The 19,591-nt window shown below is 32.7% G+C and overlaps 2 protein-coding genes across 2 annotated transcripts in view; one reads left to right on the forward strand and one right to left on the reverse strand.

Moving 5' to 3' along the window:
* Positions 1-3,663: 3,663 nt before the first annotated feature.
* Positions 3,664-6,692, reverse strand: lin (protein lines homolog). Its single transcript, XM_089711971.1, has 2 exons — positions 6,488-6,692; positions 3,664-6,258 (listed from the first exon to the last, which is right to left on the reverse strand). Exon 2 carries the CDS (start codon positions 6,165-6,167, stop codon positions 3,744-3,746), a length of 2,424 nt encoding a protein of 807 aa, XP_089568097.1. The 5' UTR covers positions 6,168-6,258; positions 6,488-6,692; the 3' UTR covers positions 3,664-3,743.
* Positions 6,693-7,738: 1,046 nt separating this feature from the next.
* Positions 7,739-19,591, forward strand: part of gek (serine/threonine-protein kinase gek) — a 76,691-nt gene continuing 64,838 nt past the window's right edge. The window contains exons 1-8 of the mRNA XM_089711830.1: positions 7,739-7,866; positions 8,606-8,802; positions 15,928-16,107; positions 16,479-16,600; positions 17,250-17,339; positions 17,905-18,009; positions 18,860-19,008; positions 19,254-19,347. Coding sequence (XP_089567956.1) covers positions 8,742-8,802; positions 15,928-16,107; positions 16,479-16,600; positions 17,250-17,339; positions 17,905-18,009; positions 18,860-19,008; positions 19,254-19,347 — 801 coding nt within the window. The 5' untranslated portion in view covers positions 7,739-7,866; positions 8,606-8,741. The remainder of the gene's footprint in view (positions 7,867-8,605; positions 8,803-15,927; positions 16,108-16,478; positions 16,601-17,249; positions 17,340-17,904; positions 18,010-18,859; positions 19,009-19,253; positions 19,348-19,591) is intronic.

Genomic DNA, 19,591 nt, shown 5'->3' on the forward strand with positions numbered 1-19,591 from the left:
TTTTTATTTTATTTAATACCCCCTTATCGAAATACTTATGTCACACGGCACACCTCTATCGATTGCGGCAAGATGTACATGAAATTTGAATCAAACGCGTTCTAATAACCTACTACGCACACAATCATAAGCTCATGTAGGAGAAAGCGTACCATGTTTGTGTGTGAGATAAGATGGCGCCACTTTGTCCTACAACGAATAAGGGCGCGGGCACACGATGCGTTGCGGCGCCGCACCGCAAAGATTTCACCGTGTCAGTGGGCACACGAGTGGTGCGGCGCCGTAACGTTGTTCTGTCGCAGCGGCGTCGTAGCAGCGTTGCACAGCGTGTACTTCCTTATGACGCAAAACAACTGAGCGGTGCCGCTCCGACGTCGCACCGCATTCACCCCTCCCCGCCTCGTCTTGGTGGTTACAAGTCCGGTGCGGCGCCGGAACGCATCGTGTGACATGCCACAGATATTTCTATGTAAGACGACGCAGCGACACCGCTCCGGCGCCGCACCGCCGCCGCAACGCATCGTGTGCCCCCGCTCTAACCGTTCGAGGCTCTGTTCGAGGATATTTATAAACATCCCTTATCTCCAGTAAGGAGGATGTCGATAATAATTAATTAGATCGCGGGTGCGAGCGCATTCAAACTGCAGCGGTAGGCAGCTAGTGGCAATGCTGTCCGCTAAAGTAGGGACATGAACTACGAATAATTTCGTACATCATCGACATAGTCACTACATTTATCTTATTTCTGTCGATCCTACATAAAAATAATGCGTTTCCTTTCGCCTAAAGTTAAAATAATATAATAAATCTACTGAATTCATATTAAAGTGGTTTTAAACTATTATTAGATGTGGGTAGGATTAAGGGTTATCACCATAGAAATCTAAATAACAAGACACTAGAAGTCGTAAGCGTGCGTGACCTTGTCGCCACTCAGGTGATTTGCACAACACCAGTGCATTCGTCACTGTTCAGTTGCTCTGGAGTAGTTTTCACTAAAATCAAGCTGTCCAATAAAAGGCATAGTTTACTTGTGTGTACTGTTTAGCTTTCGGTTTGAATGTGTTGATTTTGGCGACAGCGGTTTTCATACGAATTATGACATTTTAGCACTTCTATGTGTCTTGTTATTTAGATTTCTATGGTTATCACCTATATGTAAAAAGTACCTACAGTATTTTAGTGATTTTCATTAATTTACTTTTCAAAATAATTTTTTAGTCATGGTTGCGCCCGTGAGCTGAAATTAAAAAGAAATGTATTTGTAGAGAATAAAACAAAGAAATTTAATCATGTACAAAAATATTTCATTTATTGCTGTTAAATTATTATCTACGAATAACAAGTATATACTTAGAATTATCCTAAATACATAAATGTTTAGGCTTACAAAAACAAATATGTGCCTTTGAAATATAATTTTAAATGATCCGAATTTTCAAATACAATTTTAAATTGAAGCTGGAATTACAAAGCCAGTACATTTTGTAAGATTTTAGATAATAAACAAATAATAATTACACATGGTTTAATATTTTTAATAATTAGTATCTGAATTGTTGAAGAATTTCCAATTCCTGATGTAGGTACAATAAAGTATCATAAATAAAAATAATTTAAAGAATTATGTAATTATAAATGATTCCATGTTGGTGGATGATTATTATTTTTCAATTAAGTAAATGATTATAAGGCCACTATTAATATTTGGTCTGATATAAAAGATTTTTTTTCTGCAACAATCACATATGAGAGATATTTTCATTTCTAATTTCAACAATTCAGAAAATATTTTGCTTGATTACAAGTACAATTAAAAACAATAAATGGCTGAGATTCAAATAAATTGTTTACCTTTACGGATTGCATTGTTTTCACGTCATTATTTTTATTTTAAACATAAATAGTTCGCTAATATTGAGGTTACCTAAAGACTTAAATTTAAATTAACAAAAATATATTATGATACAGAGAACTCAAGAAATGCTCGGTCTGTGCATTGAGATAATATTAATATATGGAGACGACACCGCCTACATCACTTATGTTCCACTCAACATACGTCATGTGACGTATGTTGAGCGGTATTTTTTAATGGTTTTAAAGTGAAACGCATCAAACATGCCTTCGTGTTATACGATATTGCACAAATAATACAAATAATACGGAAAAGTGCAAAGGAATAACTTTCATCGTTAAGTACCTAACTAGATAATAATTTTTAAAACTTAGTTAGAGCAAAAAAAGGGCGCACAGATTTTGTTCGTAGTGTCTCCTCCATACGTAGTAATATTATCTCAATGGGTCTGTGTTACTTTTATTGTGTGGTACATAATTATACAAGATTTTTTTCATAAACATTTTATGAGTTCATTCATACCACAAAGGAAGATAATGCAAATGTTCTTGATATATTTCACTTAAAAATAACAATTTTTAAGCTGTAGGTATGTTTATTAACAAAATAGTAAGTTTTTATATTTCATGACATAAAAACTTTTAATCAATGCACTGAATAACGCATGCAATTAGAATCTTCCATAGATAATAAATGATATTTTTGTCAAAACTAAAAAATACAAATTATTTTCTATTTCTTTATATAAAATTCTCGTGTCACAATGTTAGTCTGCATACTCCTCCGAAACGGGTGGACCGATTCTCATGAAATTTTCTGTGCATATCGGGTAAGTCTGAGAATCGGCCAAAATCTATTTTTCATATGTACCACGGGCGAAGCCGGGGCGGACCGCTAGTTTCTTTATAAAAATTCTAAAATAATTCCTTATTTGTTTAAAAGAAATCTATCATCCCACAAAGAGACATTTTCTTTTGCGGAAATTTTATCTTCATAATTAATTTATAAACATAACAAAAATATTTGCAATAAAATCCCTTGTGGCATTCCATTATTATTAATACAAAGGTATGTTCATAAGTTAAAATTGTTTTAATACTGATTACATTTACTTATGGTAATTGATGGCATATTTACAAAGTGGCATTAGAATATAATTTAGATAAAAAAACCCGCATTTATATGCATTACAACTAAACAATATACACATTTAAAATAAATTAAAACTAGGCTACTTAAAGGAAGCATTACTTTTGTGTGGGAAATGCTAGTTATTATTGAGCACCTTTGTTTTATTAATAAGGCACTTTTCGTTGGTAATAATTACATGGTAAAGAAATAAAATCAAATAGTGGGTATTTTTTTTTAGTTTACAATCAATTTTCAGATATTTCCAGTTGGATTTTTGTTATAGACATATGTCTAGAGATTTTATTTTGTGTCTAAAGTAAGAAAATATCCGTTAAGACAAATTGCAAAATTTTAAATATTATTTTAATAATATACCATGTATTATTACCATGTATTTGGAAGACATTATACAACAATAATTGTTACACATATACATCTATAGTTAGTATAAATTAATTTAATCTACTTACTAATTAACTAAATTATGCCAATTAAAAATTTGGAATGTTAATATAATTTGCAGTCTTTGTGGGATTGTTTATAGAAATTAAGTTTCAGGAATTTTAATTAGAGCAAATTATATGAAGAATTTTGACCATTTAGAAAATAAAATCACGAAATACAATATTTCGTAAGTCAACTACTTGAAATGAGAACAGATAGAAAATTTCCACTTGTCATTTTAAAATGCCCAGCATTAAAAGCCTGTATGACACATTGCTCCGTTAAAATTCCTAAAACCGTTCAGAGACATTTAACTGAATTCATTGCCTTCATACAGGCTTTCGCAGACCTCCAACAACCTCAGAACAGGGCTAATATTATAAGGGAACAGGGACTTTGAGACAAGCCTACTGATCTGTAAACGTAACCTAATAAGAACCCTCATTGTTTCGTCCAACCCTCGAGTATCATCCATTTGCTGACACGTCTCGAGAAATTTCGGCCAATTCCTCCTTACATACTTTAAAAATCTCAACAAATACAATAGAAAGCAAGTTTCGTTACTCACCAAGTAATCTAGAAGTACATCGCTGTCGTGCGATACGACTTTGAGGAATTCCATAAATGACATTATAGGATTTAGCATTGGTATTAAGTCAGGGTACATTGAATTCCTGTAAACTATACCAACCGTTATATCCAACGTGCAAACCATAGATTCAATCAAGTAATCGTCCTGCTCACTGAATAAGTGTATCAACATTTTCGTGAATGGTGTTTCTGGGTGGAATTCTAGTCGATTACGTATGAACGAGTCCAGCTTCTTTAACACATCCCGTATCGATCTTTCGACAATCTGCATGTCTTGTATAGCATTATAATCAGATGAATCTATAGAGCTATCGGATGAGTCACATCGCATTTCTTTCACTGTTACAGCGACTGATTTCAGTACTAATAATGACATCCGCTGTAACATAGTCTTATCGACTTCATGCAATTGGTTGTTGTCATCGTTCTCATCATCTCCATAACTCTGGTCGACTAACTGTATTGACGTTGATATGGGAGCTACCTCAGTGCCTAACGAGTAATCTCTCAATACAGTACATTCATGTCCTAAAAAGCCAAATCCACTCCTACTGCTTTGGACTCTTACATCACTCAGTAGACGAAAATCTTTAACATACCTTACAATAGAGTGTGCTAACGTACATATTTCTTCTGGCAAGATATCCTGTAAGGCTAATGTGGAGCCATAGCATAAAACCTCATTGAATAAACTTAACAGATGACTATATATTAAGGGTGGTAGTAGTGTATTTCTTAGTAAATCAATGAAGCTCTGTAAGTCTGCATAGAATGGCTTCGTATCTATCACTGACAGATTAGCCTTAACACTAATAATGTTCTCCCACAGGGAGAAAAATGTAAGCACGCAATTTTCAGCATTACTTAAATTCAGGTACCTGAGTAGCAGTAGTTTCATATTCTTAACAAGCACTGGCCAGTGGTGTTCTAGAGTTTTTATCGTTAAGCATTTAATATGAGATGTATCAAATGATTCTGAATCGGTTAAGATAACAGTAACACAACCATGTTCATTGACCCTCTCTATTCTTGAAGGCTGAGGTTCAGGCGACTCGCTTCTCTCTATCCTGCCCATAGGCTGTTCAGGAGGTAATTTTAACACTGGTTCGTGAAGTTTAAATGTCACTGGCTTGTTTTCAGTGGAGCTATCTCTACTTGATGTGGAAGGAGAACTATGGGTTTGTAAATTAGAAAAGGCACTATGTAAGTTATCATTTCGTGAGTTTGAAGGCATGCTTCCATAGCTGGAACTACTCCGGAAGGGATTGTCTTCCTGTACTTGAACATTTGCTGCTGTATTTATGTAATTACTGTCCTCTAGTGGATGCTGTTCTACATCCTTCCATTCAACTATCCTCTTTATTATATCTAAACTGAAGTTAATCTTTTGTACTGTGATCCTGTTTATTCTATCAAATAAATAAATATTTTCTGCAATCTGTTGTAGCCAATTCTCATCCACTGTATTCTTTGATACTATCAGAAAGCTTGCTAAGACTCTACTCGCCACAAATGTAATGAATTTGCTTTTGTGTTCTGACAATTCGACCACTTCTGTTATCCAGTCATGCCTGTTTCTAACGAATATATCACAAGCGTGCATCAGCCGTGAACATATTGTGCCAGAATTGTTTTGTTTCAAATAAATGTCAAATAGCAATTGCATTGTTGATAAGTATGTGAGAGAGCATGTCAACGGCCAGGTTGCAATATGCAATCGTCTATCAAATAGCTGTAGGATAACATTTTCGTCTAAACCACACAAGCACTGGCCAACTAAAGAGTTTTGAAGAGTCCGTAGTTCAGTAAGTAATTTATCATCAGCTACAGTCCAGTGAGGTGTGTTGCTGGACGAGGGTATTATTTCCACATTAGTGTCACTTGGCAGCCGTAAGATTGACGAACAGTCGACCGCATCTTCACTCACTGTACCACTGTCAGGCGATTCTCCATTTCTCGTAATGAAATCGCCTGAATGTTCAGCTGGCGTTTCAGAATCGTATATATCCGTGAGAATATCCTCTCCCGATTTATCACTTCCTTCATCTATATCAGGACCATCTATCCTCTGTTTCTTCTTTACTGGCTGATCCGAAGCCATTCCTTCATCAGTCTTTGCAACGACGTGCCCTCGTAAAACCATGAAAATGCGTCGCAACTACACTTCCAAATGTATCCGCGCACAATCAGCGTGCTTTAATTTGTGCCTTGGCAGCGTAATCGTAGTTCTCATTCTGAAAACAAAAACGCAATATAATGCATGACCTTTCCAACTGCTACCCAGTTACGCGAACTACAAAGCCATGTAATATTTCACTAATTCAAGGGTAATTACGGAACGAAAAACGTTGCTTTGTAACTTATACATGCTTTACACTTTTATTTTAAACCATAGAAATCTATAACCTGTAATATAAAAGTAATTACAATGAACTTTCCAAAATATTTTGATGGCACACATACCATTGTACATAAAATGAGGTTGTATATACACTTTTTTCCAATTATAAGATCCATAAGTTACTTTTAATAACTTCTTGCAACGAAATACTTAATAGCACAACACTTTTACGTAATATTTCATTGAAAAAACTTCAATTTTCATGATCATAACTTGGTCAAAGTGAACATCGACTCCATTACGTACGATGACGCTCTGTCAATGCAACAACTTTTATTGAAGGAATTTATATACATTTATATAAATATACACACAATTTCATAGTATATCATCATTATAAATTATTATTTATTTTTAAATGAATAAATTTTCGTAAAAATATTGGTTTACAACTAAAATACTTTAAAGGTTTTTAAAAGATAAGTCTAAAATTTTACGTATTTCCTGTACCATATCCGGTATGGACGTTGCCAGTTTGACGACTTCTGAATTTAGCAATCACAGATTCCTTGTGCAGTAGCAACTATATAGCAACGGCTGGCATTGAAAAAATAAAACATCCAGTGGAAAATGTATTGACTATTTCCATTTATGTTTCTTTTTCATTAAAAATGTATTTGAATAGTGATTCTTAGTGTTTTGTTATTAAGTAGATTTATATTTAAGTAAAACATATTAGATAAACCTAATAAATACCTCTCAATAGCAATAATAAAATAAAAATTAATTGCATTTGATAAGACATTTGAAAAAGAAAAAGTCATAATATTAAAGCAATATTTCTAAAAGGTACTTACTATTTATTTTGAAATATATTTTGTGTAATTACTGCTTTGGGAACAAGTTGGTAGTTAACTGAGTATATGCTGAAGAATTGCCGAAAATATTGGAAATAGGGAAGAATGGCAACAATAAGCTGTCAGCCTTAAGTGTTGCCAATATTTGTAATTTTTACGCTTGTTTTTACGCAAACGATTTAAAATCACAATGTTTACCTATATATCTGTGTTTAAAATATAATTTATTCATAAATTTAAATAAACTAAATATGCAATAATATTTAGGGGACAGTTTATATTTTTTCTTAAAGCTTTAACAAACACGTTGTCGTCTTCATTTTTGTATAAAAGATTGTATATTAAGGTTTAAAATTTTGTAATTATAGAATAATGAACGTCGCTATTGAAAATAAATCGCTATCGCTACTGAAAGCTTTAATTTCGAAGTCTTTGAATAGTAATAATATTTAAAGATTTATTGTTTAATAGGGGAAACTCATAACGATATATGGAAACATTGTGTGTCTCTCTCGCCTCGGCTCCCCACTTCCCCAATCCCCTACTCCCCGAGAAAAATGTCTGCTTGGAAGGACTCTAAATATTTTCTGTGATTTTTAAATATATCGATAGCGATAATTCATGATATTACCATTTTAAATCAGGTGAATATTGATAAGTGAAAATACAATTGTGCAGTTGTTGTGGTTATGATGAGTCATCTGTGTGTTTTTGCATAACAATCGATAGAATAAATTTAGGTTAAGATCTTTGCTATTGTATACGAGATTGAACAATAAGAATTTTTATAGAATAAAGAGTAAAAAGACGTCGATACAAACCACTCTTTAAATGCAAGTATAAAATTTTTGTTTATTTATAGTAACGAATCGGAACAGAATAAATATGTCATCGGCTTGCAACTTTAGTTTTTTTTGTGATTAAAATGCAATGCCGTCTAAATAAAGTTCAAATCTGTGAATTGCGAAAGCGCTCTAGTATCGTTTGACGCCCGCAACCTTGTAATAAACGGATAGAAAGCATTTGTCGACTACGAATCGTTAGACAATGGTGAAAATTTACTGATGTTTCCTGTTTAGTTTAATCAATAGAGCAGCGGATTATATTTCCTTCCTTGTGCTGTGGTGGCATTTAAAAGCTGTATATAAATAAATCATTACTAATTGTGTCATTATCAACTAGCAATAACGCTCTATCGCCTTTTTGAGTGCCCTAAATATGACAACACCCACACAGTTTTGAGACTAAATACAAATATAATGTTAAAATGTATTTTTACTTATTTCTTGTACTAAATATTGTTGGTTCTTCGTACATAAAACTGAATAGATATTAAAAATAACACACAGTTTAATTAGCTTCAATAATCATTTTTAATTACAGATAAACAAAAATGGAGCATACCACAGATAAGGCCAGACATGCTTAGTTAATGTGAATCTCTTAGGATTTAAGTGGATGTGTTATGGACATGTATAAAAAGTGATAACTAGTGGTTGTGCGGTGTGAATTAACAAAAATGTCTGATGAAGAGGACTCCTCCCCTGACTGGGCGCTGGCTCCCACTAATAATGTACCAGGTATGGTATCAATACTACTACTCAATACTTAAATAAGGATATCTAATCATAGCCTACAGAGAGATATAAGCTACATGATGTTTTGTTACTTGTTTCATTTAACAATTCTATAAGCAATTTTTTTCATGAAATAACATTGATTTTTCCACTGTATACTGTTTAACCGTGCTTTGCATTATACATATAATATAATAATACCATAAAGTATATAGCTTTATAGTAGCATCACACAAGAAAATACTATCATGTTATCAGGTTGAAGTGTGATGTAAAAGATCTCTTATCTTAAAAGTAACTCAATTCAAAAGATAGATTTGTTATCTTTAAGTATAGATACAGATGCTCTGAAGCTTTGATGTAGTTATTGTGATTTAAACCTAGATTAATATTTCTTATTGTTTTTTGTTATGTTATATTACATACTACCCTTGAAAACTTACATCTATGTACCTAAATATATTAATAAGTATCTACATATCACTACATAGTATAAAACAAAGTAGCTTTCTCTGTCCCTATGTCCCTTTGTATGCTTAAATCTTTAAAAGTACGCAACGGATTTTGATGCGGTTTTTAATAGATAGAGTGATTAAAGAGGAAGGTTTTAGTATATAATTTATTATGTTTTAGTCAAAACGGGTGAAGCTGCGGGCGGAAAGCTAGTATATATATAAAACTCCCCTGATTTCTTTAAATCTAAATATGTATTCGTTGTTTGTAACACAATTCAAAGTGTTTGTAACAAAACTACTATGAAATGACTCTATGAAAGTTTTTGTGTATTTGTGAAAGGTATGAAAATATTTTTTTAACAATTTTTGTGTGGTTGGCATGTTCGATCATAAATTCTTAAACTTACATCAAGACTCCTATGTTATCTTACTCTTAGAATGGTAGACATATAATTTTATAATAATACTTTTCGAGATCAGGAAATGTTTATGTCAGTTGCACTATATTTGCACTGGAAAACTATATTCATTGCTAAGAAAGAGAGATAATTAATAAATTAAAAATAACAGACTTGAAATAGATATACTGGTATACAATTTTAATTGTTATCTATTATTTGAAATGTCTGCTAAATAGGTGCTAAATAGGCTTTGGTACATAACTATTTTTATTTCTATTGACTTGAAAAAAAAAATGCTCTTCTCTTGCAAGGTTCAATAATTAATTTATAGCTCTCATTTATTGAAAACTATAGTTTTTTGTAAGCTTTTAACAAATTAAGATGAATTTCTAACTTTCCACCCTCAACTTTGCATGTGTTGCCTAATTCTTAACAAATTATATATGTACTGAAACCTGCAGTGAAAATAGAATGGATATTGCCTTATCTCAATACAGGCCAAGACAAATCTATACTAATATTGTAAAGCTGAAGTTTGTTTGTTTGTTTGAATGCACTAATCTCAGGAACTACTGTTCCGATTTGAAAAATTCTTTTGGTGTTAGATAGTCCATTTATCGAGGAAGGCTATAGGCCATATATAATTACGCTAAGACCAACAGGAGCGGAGCAATGTGGGTGAAACCGTGGAGCACAGCTAGTCCAACATAAATACCTGACTGTTCTATCGATAGGTTTTCAAAAGATATAGTTTGATTTTTCTAGAAGTACTTGAACATTCAGCTATTGACAATGAAAAGAGTACATTTAGTCCGTAAACAGATGTAATGACTTCGACTTTTCTTTGAATAACATTTCCGAAGTAAGATGCTCCCCGCTGCATTTTCAAGCGTTTATCGTTATTTTAAACGAAACGAAGTGCACATTCAACTCTACCATTTAGTTCGTACACAAGAAAATATCCACTGTGACTTTGTTTTTTTACACTTTTCATTTTCATTTTAGGTCAGTGGGTCGCGCGCGATTTTTCTTATGAATCTCGACACAGAATATTTTTTTCTTTATTTCTAACCAGATAAAGAGATATATCGATCGAAGGTTTTATTTTTTACTGCTTATGTGAAGTTGTTAAATAAATAATTTATTTATTTGCAGAACTTATGCAATAATTATTGATGTTACAAATTTTATTATATTATATGCCTAGTACATATTTATATGTAGACTTTGAATGCTTGTTGATCTAATTGCGTATTTGGCTTGTGATCGACATGTCCCGGGTTCGAATCCCGTGATGATATGAAAACATGAAAATGTTACGATTATAGTAATCTCCGTTCTTCAAGATATATATCTTCATTGACAATGAACATATCATAAAAGATACAAACTATTAAATTCATTCAGTAGCATTAAAAATGGTTCAGTACTTTCAGAAACAAGAACGAAACAAACAAACAAATTTGACCTTCACGATATTAGAGCAGTTATCGTTTTAATTAATTATAGTGTATTCTTAAAACACACTAAAAAGCAAGTGCAGACGACCTTTTGTTGTAAAAGCATTGATAAATACTATCTCTATGATGTACTTGACTGATTATAATACGAAGTAAACGAATTGCGTGCGAACATTAGACTATTGAACATATAAATACGAATTAAGAATTTAGAGCCTCTATATTTTTTGAAACGTCGGTAAGATTAATTAATAAATATAATATAGGGTATGCCTCGAAGGACCAATAGGTTCTCTATCGTAATAATAATTAATTTTACTTAATAGTATTTCTAAATGACTACTTTTAACTTCCTACTTTGCTTATCTATCAGGACGAAAAAGCTTATTTTAAATGATATTCAATTTTTGCTTCAAATTTTATCAAATCAATTTAAATAATTTAGATTGGTTCAGCAGCTCTGCAGCAAAAACGTTACAAACATTAACCGCACAAAGATGTATGAGAACTTTTGATTTAATAAGTGTATGTAAATAACAAGCTGAAGTGTCCCAAATGTTGCTTCTACCGAAAAGAATTGGGTAGAAAGTAGTGAATATATTTGTATTTATAAGAAAATAAATTAATTACTTACCAGCCAAATGTAGAAATTAATATAATTCGTTTTATTCATATTAAAATTTAGATAAAAAAAAAGAACAGTTTCGTATCTATTCTATGTAAGTAATTAATATATAAAAAAAAATAATTTGGAAAATCCAAAAGTGCACGCCTCATAATTTTTTTTAAATAAATATTTATTAATTATTATTTTTGTTTATTTAATAACAATTAAACCACATCGAATCAGACCCTGAAAAATGAAAGGGTTCTATTCCTGAGCATACTCAAGCGTAAGAGAAAAAAAAAGACTCGATTAGTAAAGTATTTCGGTCGCTATCGTGTTAACAAGAAAAAGGATCCGCACATACAGACACACGGACGTCCAAGACAGAACTTTTTTAAACTGTTTTTTAACTAGTTTAAATAACAAAAATGGCATCAAAAATATCATGAACGTTAAAAATAGTGTTTTTTCTTAATATGTGTGTGTATGTATTAACTTACAAGTGCAATGTATGATACATAAAGACATTTTAAGTTTGAAAAATCAGATGTTTTGCGCGAAGTGACAGTAGTACCCACCTCAACGCTTCGCTTATGAGGCGTGCAATATTATTGTCACACATAAACCATTGAATGGGATTGGATTAATTCTATTTTATAGACAGTTCGAAGGTGGGTGAAATATATTTTGATAAAAATATTTTGCTCTGAGTGTTTTGTATGTGTTCATAATCCTTTCTCATTTATATATAGGCCTAACCATTGCGAATATTTAAAGTGTTTTCACGTCGGGCGAGCAGTTGCCCGCTCTTTCATAAAAAGGTGTGAAATTAGTTCATAGGATTTATTATATTAACGGTAAAGATTTTATAAATTATAATATACGATGGGACTGGCATCGTCCCTCATTACACAAGTACAAAGAAAAACCGCCAAAACAGCTTTTAACGCGGTATCGCAAATAAAAATCATGCCTAATAACTTTACCGTATCGTAAATTAAAAATTATAGCTAATATTTCATATCGCCTATTAGTTGGCCAATCAAGGCTGTGCCGCTCAATTAGTGACTCCAGTTAATTAGCATATCACTGAGTCACGGCGTATTATGTGCATTCGAAATGTACATGTCGCAGTCATCTGTTTGAATCTGCTGTTTGATTGAATGACTAGCGCGTCCATAAAATGACGAAATTTAATTAAATGACTAAAGATCATCTCGTCAAGTTGTTTAATGTAACATACAACGTCTTGACTGAACGTCGGTTAGCATAGACGTTATCTCTGTTGTATCATAACCGTCTTCTTGTGGACGTTTGGAAAAAGTAAATTCTTATCAACTGTAGTCGTCTAGTCATTCAACAATTTGCCGAGCGTTATATCCGCTCTGTTCAAAGGGCTATGTTACAATCCGCTAATTAGTTGGACGTTGAGTGACGCTTGAATGTCGTTATTCAATAAACGCGCTAGTCTTTCAATCAAATAGCAGATTCAACCAGATGACGGCGACGTACATACGAGCAACGTAGGTAGGTATATTATTGTTCCCATAATATGGTCATGGGATATCCTTCATTTCATTGTTTGTTGCCTTATGGCCGTTTCCGCTGGGGCACGTATGCGCGAATATTTTAATTGTTCTATGCGAACCGTTAGATTTACACTCGTTAATGCGAATATGTTTTATTTGGGCACTGTATTATGTTATGGTTGTGAACATTTTGTACGTATGTTAATGAATATGCGTTTGAAATAAAAATATTGAAAGGAAATGGCAAATTATATGAACGGTTTGGTTGCTCTGTAAATTTTGCATATTTTTCGTAGTGTAGTCTATTTTGTGTTTCTTGCCGGAGTCTTTTTTGTCTCTCTTTTTCTATAAACATTTATTTAAACTTCAATACTATACAAAACGACCACAACCGTAAAACGTAACACACAAACAGAAAAAATTGGAGGTATTTTCACTTATTAATGTTTGGACTACCGTCAAAATCTGTAACATTTTAATCTGTCTGTGGCCATGTTGGAAGTTAAGTTTTAAAACTGATTTATCGCCTTGCAATAGTTTTTAATGTCTGAAAGAAAAATAGATCTCGAATCATGACCAATTTTCATCTAGCCCGGCGTCGAAAGCCAACAAGCCGTAAGTGTAAGTCACTGAAATATTTAAAATAGTTTTCTTTTTTTCTTTTATACCTATATCTAGCAAAAACATGTTGGTTATTAAATTTTATTATGTAGATATTACTACATATATATGACGTATAGATAAATAATTAAGAAGTGTTTAATCTATCGTAGATATACCTATGTTGAAAGTTAAAACGCATCTTTATATGTGTGTATCCCTTTACGATGTGTCACCAGAACATAAAGGGATCTTGTAGACTGTAGTATGCCGTGTTGGACACTTGCCATTATACGCATATAAAAAATAATATTTATAGAAAATAATCTCGCGTCGATGTTTTATACAATAAATTGCGTCACTATATAATATATGGGTTTAGATATTTAATATTTATAAAAGCTAATTTTTACCCGTGTTTTATTTCTATGATTATATGTTTTACGTTTTGATTTCGTGATCTTTGTCTCTTCAACACTTTATATGTCGCAGGCAAATTGTATTATTTCGCCGTTGGCTCGCGACCGTCTTTTTGTAGAATTTTGGAAAAAGTAAATCCTCAGCACTTTACAAAATGCCGAGCGTTTGTAAACGGCGAAATAATACAATTTGACTGCGACATATAGATTCAGTTGCTGTGTAGGTATCCTTTTTTTTGTTGAACGTTTTATTTACATTTTATTATGTTATGTTATCATGTTTTACTAATTAATTACTAATATTATAAATGCGAAAGTTTGTGAGGATGGATGTATGTATTGTATATAGGTATGTTTGTTACTCTTGATTCTAATAAATTCGCGTGACACAGCTTGTGTGTGCTATATTTATAATTATAACAAAACATCTATAAAGAGTCCATTATGTAGAATATTTAGCTTTAGAAGGCAGCAATCACCATTTTAAAGTAAGTCGATCAGTAAGGTGAAGAAATACATATATGCATTGTACATTCAGCCTTTTATATCACAACGCGAAATACTAACGTTTATGGTGTGAATTAATTATTTAAGTTAAATTAAAATCAGAAAGTAAAGAAATTATTTATACTACATAGTTTGGTATAAATAAATACGTTTAGTTCTTACAGTTAATTTCAGAGAGTGGCTTCACTCGTGTAGTAAATTATATTACATCTGTAGCATAGTTTCACTTAATTTTTGCAAGAAATAGTACATTATAATATTATGTTGCAGTCTTCGTTAAGGGGGCGCATAAAGCAAAATAACCAATCTTCTATTAGATGATACGTGTAATATGCAAGACCCAATCTAAAAAATAAAATATATATCAAACTAGATGATATGCTCAACGATTCTGTTTAATCAAAAACATAAAATATTAAAATTTACTCGATAAAAAAAAATCACCAAGTTAGCTCTAATTTTCACACTTTTACGTTTTCTACTTGACATGGTAATACTTATTATGATTTTTTTTTCATAAACAATTATATTAAAACATTTGCAAGATATTTGTCAGAGCATTTTGTGTAATTACTTTTAGTTTTGGTTTTATCTGCGATAAACCACTTTTATCGTGACAAAATCAAACGTTTATCTCGAGAAAAAAAGAGCGCCAAAAGCGGTTTATCGCAGATAAAACCAAAACTAAAAGTAATTACACAAAATGCTCTGACAAATATCTTGCAAATGTTTTAATATAATTGTTTATGAAAAAAAAATCATAATAAGTATTACCATGTCAAGTAGAAAACGTAAAAGTGTGAAAATTAGAGCTAACTTGGTGATTTTTTTTTATCGAGTAAATTTTAATATTTTATGTTTTTGATTAAACAGAATCGTTGAACATATCATCTAGTTTGATATATATTTTATTTTTTAGATTTGGTCTTGCATATTACACGTATCATCTAATAGAAGATTGGTTATTTTGCTTTATGCGCCCCCTTAAAGATTTAATACATTTTTAACCAATTGATTACTAAAACTCGGTGCGGTTGTTGGATTATTTTTAATTTTTATAATAACAATTTTTTTTTGTATACAGAGTTGTAGTTTAAGAGATAGTGTTAATAATAATTAACATTATTATTTATTGTTTGTTTCATTTCAGCGCTCGGCATAAAGCGTCTCAAACAAATCGAGACGATGTTCGTCTCGCGGCGGCTGCAGGGCCCTCGAGCCAACACGCTCAGCGTGGAGACGCTGCTCGACGTGTTGCTCGTGTTGTACGACGAGTGTTGTAACAGTAGCTTGCGGCGTGAAAAGGCGGTGGCAGACTTCATTAGTTACGGTCAGTGTACAGTACACACATACACAAACACTGAACACCAACACGCTCAGCGTGGAGACGCTGCTCGACGTGTTGCTCGTGTTGTATACTGATACAACACGTGCAAATGTGCATGTGATACAACCGTGAACATTAAATGTGGGTCGCCTGACACCCTGTATACTGACACTTAATGGAAATTATAGATTTTCAGATTTAGGTTTCGTAAAAAATATTTTTACGTGGTTTTTTACAAAATATGATATTTGTGTTATATGCAATATTTTGTTAGTTTCTGTTTTCCATAATGCCATAGATATTGATTTTCTTAAATAATATACTGTTTATTTTCATAAATACGTCAGTGATAATTTATTTGTATAAAATTCCAGTGAAACCAGTGGCCACCGCTTTGAAGCGGCTCCGACTGTCGCGGGACGACTTCGAACTAGTCAAAGTGATCGGGCGCGGGGCGTTCGGCGAAGTGTGTGTTGTTAGAGCTTCTTTTATACAGGTAAATATTGTTTTCATGATATATAGAAACATACATGTAAATTGTAAATGTACTATTCATTCGTTTTGATGAAAACTGAAAATATGTAATATAAGTACTTAGTTTGTGTTACTCTATTATATTTATAAAGAAATATATCAATGAGCCAGTATCTTATGTTTCTTGGTTGTAGAATTACTTAACTAAAAGAAATAATATTTTCCCTTTAAATTATAAATTTATTCTACTTGATTGTTAATATGTTATAGTAGTAGGTATGAGAAATTCATAAATAAATTTACTTGTAAATAAAATTTTCGACTCTTAGACTATAACTTATGTGTTTTTAAACTATATTGTCTAATTTCAAAACTATATGATTTATTTTCAGAATGACACTGTAAGACTATAATGTAGTTATGTGTTTTTAAATATATTTTGTATATTTTTGAAGTGAAACTTCTTTATCGGGGTTGGACAAAAATTTAGTGTACCTAACATTTTTGCGTTACGCCGTACGCGTGACATTTTTGCGTTACGCCGTACGCGTGACATTTTTGCGTTACGCCATACTCGTGAGATTTTTAAGGTCATAAAGAAGTTTCACTTCTTACGTGTGTACTCTAGTACACGCATACATTTTTTTTAAATATATATTATATAATTTCAGAATGGTGAAGGCAACGGCACAGCGCCTAGCGCGGCGACCAGCGAGCGAGTGTATGCTATGAAGATATTGAATAAGTGGGAGATGTTGAAGGTATGGAGATTTTTATTATTTTCATATCAAATACAATAGATTTGCGATAGAATTTAGAATTAAAATTTTGAAAATCGTAATGTAGGAAAAATAATCATAATGCAAGCAATTATTCTAATAAATAAAGTAAATAATAAAATATGCAATAGAGTTGATTAGACTTACTGTTTAAGAAAGTAGAGAACTTATTTGAAGATATTTCTTATCTGCCCATTAAAAAGACAAATATTGTATGAATAAGTGTCAATTATCTGGAATATTATCAGTAAGAGCGGCCGGGCAACTCGAGCAGTTAACGGCTGAGCGACGTAAGGACTGCTCGAGCAGTCGGTCGTTGACTGCTCGAGCTGTCGCTGCAAACTGCGCAGTTGACTGCTTGAAGCGGTCGCGACTGCTCGAGCAGTCCGTGTGCGGCAGTGAATGAATGTCCATAGTTCACCGCTCGGTCGCGGCTTCAAGCCGTCGGTCACAACTGCTTGAAGCGGTCCGTGTACGGCCGCCCTAAGCTTTGACGCAGTCCCTAAGTGAAAATTGATAATTTTTTTTTATGTTTTTTCCCCAACAGCGTGCTGATACAGCGTGTTTTCAAGAGGAGAGAGATGTGCTCGTGTTTGGCGATCGACGGTGGATAACCAATTTGCATTATGCCTTCCAGGATGACCATAATTTAGTGAGTACTACCTATACCAGGTGAAAGGTAAGACGTCAGACGAATTTAGACAGGAGCTTCTACTCATGAAACTGAACAACTTTTGTTCTACAACTTTGCTGAATTCGTAAAAAAAAATTGGACTTTGTAAGGAAACTTCGCTAATCAGCTGACCGATTTCCATACAAAGTCCAAATTTTTTTTTACGAATTCAGCAAAGTTGTAGAACAAAAGTTGTTCAGTTTCATGAGTAGAAGCTCCTGTCAAAATGCGTCTGACGTCTTACCAGTCACCCTGTAGAGTAGGTTTATTTGAATAAAAAGAAAGTTTGATTATTATCTACTACTAGCGGTCCGCCCCGGCATCGGCCGTGGTACATATTTACGTTTTCTCTACATAAGAACCATCCTCGTACTTCAAGGATATAATAAAAAAAGAATTATCGAAATCCGTCCACCCGTTCACGCGTGATGCCGTGACAACGCGAAACGGGTTTCATTTTTTTATATATAGAAGATATTGAGTGCTAATTGATCCGGAAAACTTTGTTATGCCAGGACACCAATATTATCATATTATAGGGGTGTAAAAATCACGTTTACACAAACATGTTAAAAATATTTTTTGAGATCTATCGAAAAGAGACAATAAGTTTCATGGAAATAGGTGAAACCATTTCTGAGGAGTTAACAAACATCAAGAAAGGATGGTAAATTAATAAAATAAATTTTAATCATTTGTTTGACTTTTCTCCGCTTCGATTTAGCCCATATTTTTGTATACCTACTCACAAAAAAGTCTTATGTGTGTGTGTGTGTGTTTGCGTGTGTAAATGTATATTCATTTAACTAATAAGTACGTAATTTTACAGTACCTGGTAATGGACTACTACTGCGGAGGCGATCTATTAACCCTTCTGTCGAAGTTCGAAGATCGTCTTCCCGAAGACATGGCGCGTTTCTACATCACAGAGATGGTTCTAGCCGTGCAGAGCGTGCACGAGCTGCGATATGTGCACCGGTGAGTCAATCAATTAATCAATCAATCAATCAATCAATCAATCAATCAATCAATAAATAAATAAATCAATCAATCAATCAATAAATCAATCAATCAATCAATCAATCAAACAAACAATCAATCAATCAATCAATCAATCAATCAATCAATCAGTGATTAAAAAAATACCCAATTGCGAAAAATATAATAAGAAAGGAATTAAGAAATTTGTTGTTTATTTATTTGTTTTTACAATAATATTTCAGAGACATAAAACCCGACAACGTGCTATTGGACGCGAGTGGGCACATACGATTGGCCGATTTCGGTTCTTGCTTGCGATTGGGCGACGATGGAAAGGTGAGAGAATTTGAATTTGGAATATAGTATTCCATTTAAATTTTGTTTTATTAGCTTCACTTGTATACTTGTATGTTTGTATATTGTAACCGACTTCTTTAGACTCGATTTTAAACTTTAAATGGACAGATTTAATTAAAACTTTGTACATTTATCAAGGATCAGTGACAATAGAGTGATTTCAGGAGTTTATCACTAAAGCGTATTTTTTTAAACTGCATTTATTATTTTTAAACGTTTTAAT

Source organism: Colias philodice, chromosome 27 (genome assembly GCF_061535455.1).
Source record: "Colias philodice isolate Cphi_HAF_F1 chromosome 27, ilColPhil1 Martin Lab GWU primary, whole genome shotgun sequence".
Classification (NCBI taxonomy): domain Eukaryota; kingdom Metazoa; phylum Arthropoda; class Insecta; order Lepidoptera; family Pieridae; genus Colias; species Colias philodice.

Bases quoted from the DNA above. Each gene is read 5' to 3' on its own strand.
- lin (XM_089711971.1), bottom strand. From the start codon at position 6,167: ATGGTTTTACGAGGGCACGTCGTTGCAAAGACTGATGAAGGAATGGCT.